Source organism: Trachinotus anak, unplaced genomic scaffold (assembly GCF_046630095.1).
Source record: "Trachinotus anak isolate AG129_WGS33_773 ecotype Australia unplaced genomic scaffold, CSIRO_AGI_Tana_v1 ptg000001l, whole genome shotgun sequence".
Taxonomy (NCBI): Eukaryota; Metazoa; Chordata; class Actinopteri; order Carangiformes; family Carangidae; genus Trachinotus; species Trachinotus anak.
The window spans coordinates 19,376,760-19,387,544 of record NW_027273852.1 but is presented as its reverse complement, the minus strand read 5'-3'; the positions used below and the strand labels follow the sequence as shown (position 1 = coordinate 19,387,544).

Here is a 10,785-nt window from a genome sequence, read left to right as displayed (position 1 = left end):
AATAAAGGCAAAAATGCCCCAAAAATATCTTTAAAAAAAACCTTCTTCTGGTCTGAAGAACAAACTGATTAAGTTTTGGTGGCTAAAAGTTAAAGGTCAAGGTCACAGTGACATCAGATAACCCATTTGTAATGCCTTGAAGGAACTTTTTCAAATTTGGTACAATCACTTGGACACTTTTTAGCCATAACTCCAGACTTTATGACAAAATGTCAATGAAAAGGTTCATATTTTATATGAGTCTGGATAAACAGGAATGTGATCTGAAACTAGTTTGAGTCGCGGAGGCATACAATATTTTTTAATATAAATTTGTAATTTGAAAAGATACTAGCAGCAATATGTGTCAGATAAATATGGTCGAGTAAAACATATATGTAGTTCAAGTACATCCATAGATCCTCTATACAGCTTATCTGTACAGGGTCGCAGTGGGGCTGGAGCCAATCCCAGCTGACATTGGGCGAGGGCGGGGTACACCCTGGACAGGTTGCCAGTCTATCACAGGGCCAACATGTAGAGACAAAGCAGACACGGGGAGAAATTATGTGAGGAATTGTTTTGATTTGTCTGTGCATGTTTGTGTCGATGATCTGAAAGGAATTTTTCAGTCAGTGTAATGAAAGACAAGTGATGTAACTGACCCACCTTCAGACTCATTTGGATGTGCTTCCAACAGCACTTGGTGACACACAGAGATGATGTAAGTGAACAGTAATAAGAGTCATTAGGTCCTCTGCTGTGACCTCCCTGGTGTGTCACCTCTACAGTGGTGAACAAGCCTCAGGGAACAGGACTGACTACAGCCACACTTCATACAGCTAATTGCTGTATGACTCAATGGCTACTGTGTTTTGACCTCATGGGATTTTATTGGTTACCTCTAAGCGCATAATGTTTTCTTTTGAGGTGTTACTTGGAAGTGCAGTTGATACAGTTTAATTGGTCAGTGTGTTATTACCTTCATTATCCTGTGAGAGCAATTAAACCAACTTCACCACAGTGGAGACCCAAACATGCACCTAACAAAGTAAACAACAAGGTCTCTAAAGGTGGATTATAAAGGATTACACCTGTTTTTATGTTTTCAATTTGAAACGCTGAAAAAATGTCTTTGCACTTGGCTGAGGTGGAAAAGTTGATGTAAGTGATGTTCAGGTCACATAAAAGTAAAATGCAAAAAAGTGCAATGGAAACAGGCAAATTGTGACTTAAAAATCCACTGAAGCATCCACTCCACAGAAGAGGTTGAAAATATTGGTTGATGAAAACATCTGTCTGTGAGGAGTGATAAAGAGATGTGATGTTACTTTGATTCATACAGTAAACAAACTTAAATATTTTCTGTATTCTTCTTCTACATTGGTTTTAATGACACCCAACTTGAGAATTGAAATAGCTAACTGTTTATCTTTCACGAAACAACTTGCACTATATATTTTTTATAGATGTAAGTCTTCAGTAGGAACCTATGGTGGGAACTAGTGGGCCTGGGGCTGGCACCCACAGAGAGGGAAAGGGAAACTTTACAGGAAAACTTTACAATAACGTCAGCCTTTAAATACAAAAAGACAAGTAGGAGCTCTGCACGTTGGACTGCGACAGTCCAATATGAACAAGAAAAATGAGATCTACAGAGGGCTGGAATCCAGGATATAAATGTAAAAATAGAAGTGAACTTGTCATGTGGGAGCCACATGTGTTAGAATTTTCTTTAATTATACTAGAAAGTGAATAATGAGTACGATTTAATATCTAATCCACAGTTTGAAGCTGAAAGTAGTTGTTATGGTTATAAGACGGCAGTTGCCAGTCGAAGAAGAAGAAGAAGAAGAAATTTTAAAAGCAGAGTGATCCTCTTTTCTCAATTGGCGAGCTTGGTTCTCTCGGTTGACTTTTGACCCCGGAAGCACTTCCCCATATTGTTGCGATGTCAGAAAATACGTTACTGTTGATAGGTGATTTAATCCCAAATGTATATGAAAAGAAACATATTTAACTAACTCTCTTTCAGTTATACAATGTGCTTAATAATGGGAGTTTGTGTAATGCGACAATAACATTCGGCAGTCTTAAAAGTATAAGTTAACGCCACCTAGCTAACTACAGTATTGATCCTGTATGAGCTAAGATTGAAGCTAAGTAGCCAGCAGCAAACCAGCTGTTAATCATTAACAAGTATAAACGGTAAGTGAAATGTTTTGTCTTTTACCCTGATTTAGATTTACCAGGTCAACACAGTCTGACCTCTGAAGAAGCTGTGTAGAGAGAGAAAGGTGCTACGATAACGTTAGCTCATAAACCGCGTCTCCACAGCTGGCATCAGTGTAAACAGACCTGTTTGTACGTGGAGTTACAAAGAAGCTAAAATGTGCCATTTCTGCAGTAGGGCATTTTAAGGTCCATTTTTAAATTAAATCAAAGTGTCAGAGCTTCAAGATTTTCTTTTACTTCTCATCTTATCTTACAGACCTGCATCTGTCTTTGCTAACTGCATCACTAACTTTGTTTTATGCTCCTTTGTGTGTCCTGTCTATGACATTCACAGAATATAGATACACAATATACAGTTGTGTGCAAATGATTGGACACGACTGGGAAAAAATCTTATTTTGCAATGTAACTGACTTCATGAACTTAATTTGAGAATTTGAGATACGCAGATTTTTAGTGATGTTCTGCACAGTGGACTGTGAGGGTCAATCCAAAAGCTCCACTTTGTGTTTTTTGTGTTTCTTGAAGTTGTTCACGGTGGATTTTGATGTTTGCTTTGCTTCATTGCGCTGTTGTTGAAGCCAGCCTCTTCTCAGTTTTAGTTTCTTTGGTTACCGCAAGACATTTGCTGATGTTAAGTGAAATTCATTCTTCCCTCCATCTGTATAATGTTTCCTGTGCCACTGGCTGCCACACAACCCCAAAGCTGAGTATTTCCACCCCAATGCTTCTCACTTGGCAAGATGCTCTTTTCATCTAATGCTGGTTCTTTTTTTCTCCAAACAAACCTTTGGTGATTGTGGCCAAAGAGATCAACTGTAACTACATTTGTTCACAGCACATGTCTCCAAAATGACTCTGGCTTATCCAGATATTGCTTTGCAGACTTCAATTTTTTTTGATGAGGTGATGAGGTATTTATCAATGTTGCACAGTAGAGCACCAGCACTCCTGTTGTCAGCTGAACCTTCCCGCAGCTCCTCTGCAGTCATATGGATGTTTGGCCGAACAGTCCTGCAGTTTTATCTCAAAGTTTTCTTGGTCTTCCAGATCTTGTCTTGTCTTCCACAGTTTCTCTTATCTGCCATTTCTTAATGACCTGCCCTACAAGTCCTAATGAATCAAGCTCTGAAAACACAGGAGGGTGCTTTTACACATGTCACAATTACTGTTAAATTTTTTAAAGTTTGGGTATTAGGCAGCGGTAGCAATGGATTATCAATATCAGTATTAAGCAATAGTTTTATATGTGTGTTTTTGATTTTAGGACCTTTAAAAAAAAAAAAAAAGTTTTACAAAGTTGACACATTCATGCTTGTGCCTGGTTCGTGGTTTGTTTGTTTTTTGGATTTGATTTTCCAACAACACAGGTAATCCCTAACTAATATTATGCTTTTTGGGAGCAGACTCTCCAGTCGGATCAAGTGACATAACAGACAAAGAGCTGAATGATTAATCAGCACTTTCTAAACTGCCTTCAGCTAAAACTTTGAAGAACCTTCTCCAGCTGTTTTGAGGTCTGTTTTGAAAATGGATGTCAGCATTGCTGTATCGCTGATTCGAGGCCAGATGGGCACCGTGGTTGAGCGCGCTGTGAATGGAGCGGTGGAGACGGTGCTGGCTGAGATGCTCAAAGTGGTTGGAGTCAAATTTGAGGAGCTGAAAGCCCAAGTGGCGCTAATGAAGAGGGACATTGCAGCACTGCAGAGGGAGAAAGCCCTGAAAGAGAAGGAGAATGACAATATTCGGGCCAAGCTGCGCTACACCGAGCTGAAGCTGAAGTACTACAGGCAGGGGGTGGAGGAGGAGCTGCAGCAGAGAGCCTCTGCTTCCACTCTGGTCCACATCCACCCTTCCTCCTTCCCCCAAACACAGAGAGGTGTAGCAGGCCATTCCCCCACTGAGACCTCGCCATCCTGCTCAACTCAGAACAAGACCACTGAGGGAGCACTGACCCGAAGCAGTCAAGGTAACAACCACTAATGACCGACTTCTACCTGCCCTTCCTTCCCACTGAGTCTTACTCCGTCCTCTGTTTGCATTCCCAGAATGCACCTCTCCACTGAGCACAAGCACTGTCATCAGAGTGCGCTGTCATTCAGGTGTGGGAGTTGCCAGCTCCGACTCATCGGACCTCCTGCTGCCTGTCTCACTTTCTGCGAACTTGCCTGCAGAGACTCTGGAGAGCAGTACAGGTACAGAGCTGAGGGGTGGGATGATGAATATGTGATTGTGTGTACTGCTGCATGCTCTCTGACATTTGTTCTCTCCCAGAGCTTCTTTTATTTTATTTTCCTCATCAAATGAGATTTTAGGCGGCAGTTAAAGTAAGACAAAAGCAAACATGCATCCAGAACTAAACCTAAGTTGTTTGCCCCCAACATCTGTTTCAGCATTTACCCTAAAAATTCACCACTGGTCAGGCTGTAGTCACCACCAACGAATGGTAATCTGTCATTTATTATTGACTGAAGTTAGGGCTCACAGTTTACACGTTGCTCAGGAGCAACAAGAAACGTTTTTTATATATATATATATATATATATATATATATATACATATATATATATATATATATATATATATATTTCTTTTCAATAAGGTGCAACACTTACAAACAAGTGAAAAATTAAAGAAAAAACTAGCATACTGAGTCAGCTGTATGCATTGACAGAATCTCACTGTTGTCACATTGTACTCTGGGACAGGTAAAGCAGACTGATCAAATGCCTGTGGTTGTGCAGTTTTGTTCTGTCCCACAGAGCAAGAACCTGCTGAGAATGTGGACGCTGCTGTGACCACTCCTCCTGTCCAAGCCATGACTCTGGATCCTGGAAAGCAGTCAGCAGCTGGCCCGGTGTCCCCAGATGGTTCCACCCAGGCTGATAGCTCCACGCTGCCCTCCTCTGCTCCACAGGTGACAGCACACGAATACACGCACCTGACTCTGGTGGGGTGAAGTTACCCATTCTTTAAACCTCTGACCTCTTTTTTTAAAAACAAGGACAAAGACAAAAGCCTTCCTCCTTATATTACTTTATTTGTAGTAAGCAAAAACATTTGAGGAAATAAATGGATTAGATTAGCGAAAGTGTTCTGTATTTTATTTAATTTTTACATGATGTGTTTTTTAAGTAGACAAATATCACTAATTTACTTATTTACACACATATATATATATTTTAAATTTTACTGGACATCATTGAACGTGTAGAGCAAGGTGATAGAATTTAAAAATATTTCTGTGAATTTGATTAAAGAAACACAGCTGTTCTAATAATATGTATGACAACTCAATACATGAAATTCACATAGATAAAACATTTAAAACAAGAACAAACAGATACAGAAACAACTTGGATCTCGTAAAAGTAATTCAAAACATTTGCTTTCTCCAGTTTCTCAAATATGATTACATGATGCTTTTCTCTGTTTTATGTCATTGTTCATTAAGGACTCTAAGGACAGAGGGTGTCATATGTTGTGCAGATTGTGAAGTCCATTGAGGCACATTTGTGATTTGTGATTTGGAGTGGCTGTGGCTCGAGTAGAGCAGGTTGTTCACTAGACAGAAGGTTGGTGGTGGTTTGACTGCAAGATACCAAACCCTAAACTGCCCCAGTGTATCACTGATGTGTCAGTGTGTGAGATGCATACATTCATATAGAAGTATGAATGGGAGTGGCTTATCGTTCAAAGTGCTTTGAATGGGAGAAGACTAGAAAAGCTTTACATAAGTGCAGCCCCTGATGTATAAATAAACTTTGACTTGACTTGAATTAAATCATTTCAACAGACAATACACTGAACTAAAACAAACCAAAAAATATTAAACGTTAACCTGGATAGTAAAGATACACAGACGGGAGGACTGTATCTGACTGAAACATCTTCATTGGAATTACAGTATTTCACTCTGATTTCTCTTCACGGTCCTGGTTGTCTGTTGTTGTGACGCAGGTGAAGCAGGAGGCCCAGCAGCTGCAGCAGCAGGAGGAGTTGATCTGTATCAAGGGGGAGCCAGAGGAAGAGCAGGAGGTGATGGCCACCTTACTGTTGGACTGCCAAGTGCAGCAGGATCACCTTTTAGAGTCAGAGGTGAGGCTCGACCTGAACGGCAAATCTAAGAATGCTAAGTCAGCAAAATATGGCATCAGTCCCTCTGAAAACGGCATTCAGTAATCAAACAGGGACAAATCTGCCAGAGACAGAAATATCACTGGCAGTGTCTCGCTAAGGGGAGCGGAAATTTGACCACAGTGCTGTGCAGACACAGGACAGAATGAGTCCTGATTTCGGATATAAAGGTAGTCTGGTTAAATAAATACATCAACTCAATAACTCGTCGTGAGAGAACTCCTCACAGACTGTTTATGCTTGTCTTTGTTCCTCCAGGCTCAAAGTTCGGTCACAGAGTGGTCAGGACTTCCAGCAAGTCAGAGAAATCACACTACAGCCTTCAGCTCAGCAGGACCAAGCACCTGTGAGTAGATGAGTGTGTGTGTGGGCAGATGTCATGCACATGCTTCTGATTTATACTGATTAAAAAAAAAACCAAAAAAAACCTGATAAACCTATACTAACCAAAGGCCAGCAAAAACTATATAAATCAGCAAATGAATATATTAGTCTACCTGTAATCTGTACTTGATTTCATTTGTCAAAGAAGCCCCGCAAACATTTCCATGTGTGCTCTCAGACGTGATGCTTCAGCCAGCAGCGTCCCTGCCATCGATGGTGGCCCTGCCAGCTGGTATCCCACCTCGCCAGGGAGTGCGGCCCTGGACCAAAGACCTAAGCCTCTATGAAGAATACAAACTGCGCAGGAATGAGCTCCGCCGGCGAAGTCTCAACAGACGCAGAGAGCTGGAGAAATCGCTGCCTCAGCCGCTGCTGGCTGATCTGGCAAGTCAACCACACAGTGTTCAGGGCAGAGTGTCTTCTTGCAGGGGACTGTAGTTAATGTAAAATATGATGATGATGTTGTGTCGAAGGTGCGAGAGCGTCGAGAGAAGACTCGACTGAGGGTGGCCAGATGGAGGGCAAAGAGGAAGCTCCAGGCCTGTCTGAACCAGGCTCAGGTCAGTGACCACTTTGGACATGATACTGAGTAGGACAGGAACACTCCTGTATTATTGTCATCATTGTTATTACTGTGTCTCTTTCAGGTTGGACTTGGTAGGTTTTGTGTTTTGGCTGCTTTTGAATGAAGCATTAAGTGATTCATTTGAGTTAATTCTGTGTGAGACGTTAATATGGACTTACACGACTTTACTTGAGTGACTACACCTCAAGCTTGTGAGTGACACCTTCACTAACAGCAGCAGATCCTACTTGAGATTTCATGGTCAATACATTACCTAATTGCTCAGCCTCCTCTACATGGTTTAGTTTTGAATAATTAACAAGGGAGCTGGCCTCACTATTACTCAGTAATTAGGACTTATTAGAAGTCTTCCCAGTTACATTAAAGTATCATTTACACTTCCTTTAAAGCCTGTAGGTTTTGTCTTGCTCTCTTAGGCTCAAAGTGGTGCTGCAGGTCTTTCTCAAACTGGCTTTGCCATCAGCAGCCAGCATCAGGAGCAGCTCAGAGTATCTGCTGGTAAGATGAGACAAACCTTGGACTTCCTTCTGCTTTTCTAACTGTTTGCCACCTGATATGTCCCGGCTGCTAGATCATACAGCGAAAGCCACATATTTAATGTGTGAAGCTGAGATTCATCATGATCTGTGTAATTTAGCTCAGCAGGAGATTAGTCTTGCACAGGTTTATTCAAGTGTACAAGTGGCAGCCTGCTCAGTTCAGTTGGAAGTGTGAGGAAAACTCAGCGTTCAAGCAGGTTACATCGAACAGTGCCGCCGGTCAAAGGCAAGGCAGAGGTTAGTTTTATAATCAGCAGCTGATTTACCCAAAAAGTTTGATATTATCCAGCTCGACTCATATCTGTGTTGATGGCACCTGTTTGCTCCACCAACTCAACCTCTATCACACAGACAGAACACAGGAGCTGGCTGTATAAACCTGAACTCACCAGCTAAAGAACAGATTGACTTTGTAAAAGCCGAATATGGTATTTAGTGGCATCTGAACACTCCCTCCCTTTCCAAGTGTGTACGAGAACCTACAGGGGCCCTCTCTAGAGCCAGTGTTTTGTTTGTCCATACTGGGCTACTGTAGAAACTTGCTGGTTCCTAAATCCTACACAGTTTTTTCCCATTGATTAAGACAGATCATAGTTAAAAAATGTAGGACAGAATTTGTGATCATAGGAGACAATAGTGAAGCAAAGTCTTTTATTAATTTTTACCACCTCCACTAATGAATGTCTTAGGAACCATGTTTGACGGGAGTTCTTCTAAACATTACTCGTCATTACTGGTTAATTATTATATTGGAGCATGGAGTATACACTGTCAGATTCTGTAAAGAAGTTACCTTCGCATGAAAAACTGGACACTTATTTAAGATTGAGTGTAATTAAAGGGTATGGAAAGCACGTAAGTTAGTGAGTTGAAATAACATTTTATATTATTTCTCAGGAGAGTGAAGGTCAGCAGACACTGCCACTCATGTCGTTTTTAACCGGGAATTGTCATCTTGTGTTTTAGCGTCTACCTCCAGTAGTCAGCAGAGACAGAGCTCCACGCTGCCTCAGTCCAGCAGCTTCCTCAGCAGCAACAACAACAACAACAACAACATGTTGGCAGCAAGCAGCATCTCTGCCACTCTCCCCTTTATAACCTCCTCCTCCTCCTCCTCTACTCTGCTCCTCAGAAGCCCCAGCATGGCTTCACATCAGCATACTGTGACGTCAACATCATCCTCATCCTACCCTCAGGTCAGCCTATCACAGCAGAGTATTTCTCTGTCAGACACAGATATCTTACAGTGAGAGGCTTGAAACCAGAACTGTGACTGTGCGACTGTGAGATTTTAAGAACTTATTTGTCAAGTTTGTCATGACATAGAGGTATTAATTTTGTCAATGAAAACTATGATGGAAAATATTCCTTTTATAAGCTATTTTTCAGGACAAAAACAAGTCTACAGCTAATTTAAACATAACCTTTGAAAACAAGAACTATGATGTAATGTAAACAAATAAAAACAAACTTATAATATTTAAGAATTATTACAAATTTAATGCAAAGTCTTACACAACGACTTGCTCGTGGCTGCAAGATTACACACTGTAGTTTCCTGTGTCACCCAAAAATATCTCCTCTTCAGAAGTAGGTATATCAGTTTGACCTGTTGCACTGCCGCTAAGAAGCATATCGTATTGTTAAGATAAGATAAGAAGCAGCGACAAAACAGCCGGACAGCAAGACAGACAGCAAAAACATGCAGGCCAGCACCTCCATCTATGAAAATGTGAGCTTATGTAGCTTCTTCCTGTGCTGTGGATATTAATTTTCTTTCAGTCTGACTTCTTTCATGTCACTGTTGAGGATTAATGTCAATCATCTCTAGCTTCCTCTAAATGTTCATCAAAGACACTTATGTGCATTTTAGCTTCACCTCTTAAGCTAAACACAGATGATGAAAAGTTTTAGTGGAGGGCACAAGCAGCAGCAGCAGTAATGCTAGGTGAGCGGTTCTGTTCAAACAGACAGAGACGGTGTGTTAAATTACTGCAGAGCAGAATGACGTGAGAACAAGAAACAAGTGCCTTTTCCACTACCCCCCCTACAGATGAGATGCCTGTAACCATGGTAACTGTAGATAACAAACATGGAGCTGTAGGTTCTAAACGCATGACAAGAATACGATAAAATGTCACTGATGAGAACTGGACTAGATGTATTTAGGTTTTGTTGATTGAAGTCAAATCAGGTGCCAAAATTAACACTGAGCCGTGTTTTTTGTTGTCAGCTCATTGAGCTTAGTTACTTTGAACTAAGCACAACAAAATAAAAGCAGAGGCTGTGCACTAAAACTTCACTGCTTTACTGAGAATAGATGACAATGTTTCAATCAGTGGCGGATCTTCAGCCTGACCCTTACATGTATGTACAGACAAAAAAAAAAATCAGAGCACCTTGTTAGATCAGTTGTACATATAAACCAATTCTCCTTTACACAGGAGACATAAATTATTTTAATTCAGTACTTTGGAATTAAATGTATAAACTATATATGTATAAACTTTCCAAAGTTCATTTGCTGTATCTCTCCTGTACATGTTCAAGTTTGATGTATTTAAAAATGAGAATTTGATTTGATCTGATTAAAATGTGGTGTCACAGGGACAGTTTATCATTATTTTTTTTCATTGGAGTACATGTGACTTTTTAAAATATTGGACAGAATGTTGAAGGTGATTGTAATTAGTGGACTTTGTGTCGAGTTGAAATTTGTACTAGACGCACACCTCTACATGACCTAATAAGGACACAAAATAAGCTCTGTGTTGAACTCTTCCTGAACTGATTGTCTGTATTCTCTTCAGGCACAACTGCACTGTAAGACATGGGGAATAAAATCCACAGTCCTTTTGTGTAAAAACAGATCTTGTCACCAAATCAAGTTAATATTGTCATGGAGGTAGGCACATGTACGTTTAT

General features: G+C 40.6%; 1 protein-coding gene across 3 annotated transcripts; it reads left to right on the top strand.

The window, feature by feature from the left end:
• Positions 1 to 1,887: 1,887 nt before the first annotated feature.
• LOC139623870 (uncharacterized) lies at positions 1,888 to 10,470 on the top strand. 3 transcript variants are annotated; one of them, XM_071482485.1, is made up of 10 exons: positions 1,888 to 2,187; positions 3,696 to 4,183; positions 4,263 to 4,409; positions 4,959 to 5,131; positions 6,175 to 6,312; positions 6,610 to 6,697; positions 6,914 to 7,119; positions 7,209 to 7,295; positions 7,738 to 7,819; positions 8,827 to 10,470. In XM_071482485.1, exons 2-10 carry the CDS (start codon positions 3,745 to 3,747, stop codon positions 9,108 to 9,110), a joined length of 1,644 nt encoding a protein of 547 aa, XP_071338586.1. In that variant the 5' UTR covers positions 1,888 to 2,187; positions 3,696 to 3,744; the 3' UTR covers positions 9,111 to 10,470. The 3 variants fall into 3 exon arrangements, with proteins under 3 accessions (XP_071338586.1, XP_071338577.1, XP_071338593.1); XM_071482476.1 differs by having other exon boundaries at positions 3,621 to 4,183; XM_071482492.1 differs by having other exon boundaries at positions 1,888 to 4,183; positions 4,977 to 5,131.
• The last annotated feature ends 315 nt before the right edge of the window (positions 10,471 to 10,785 follow it).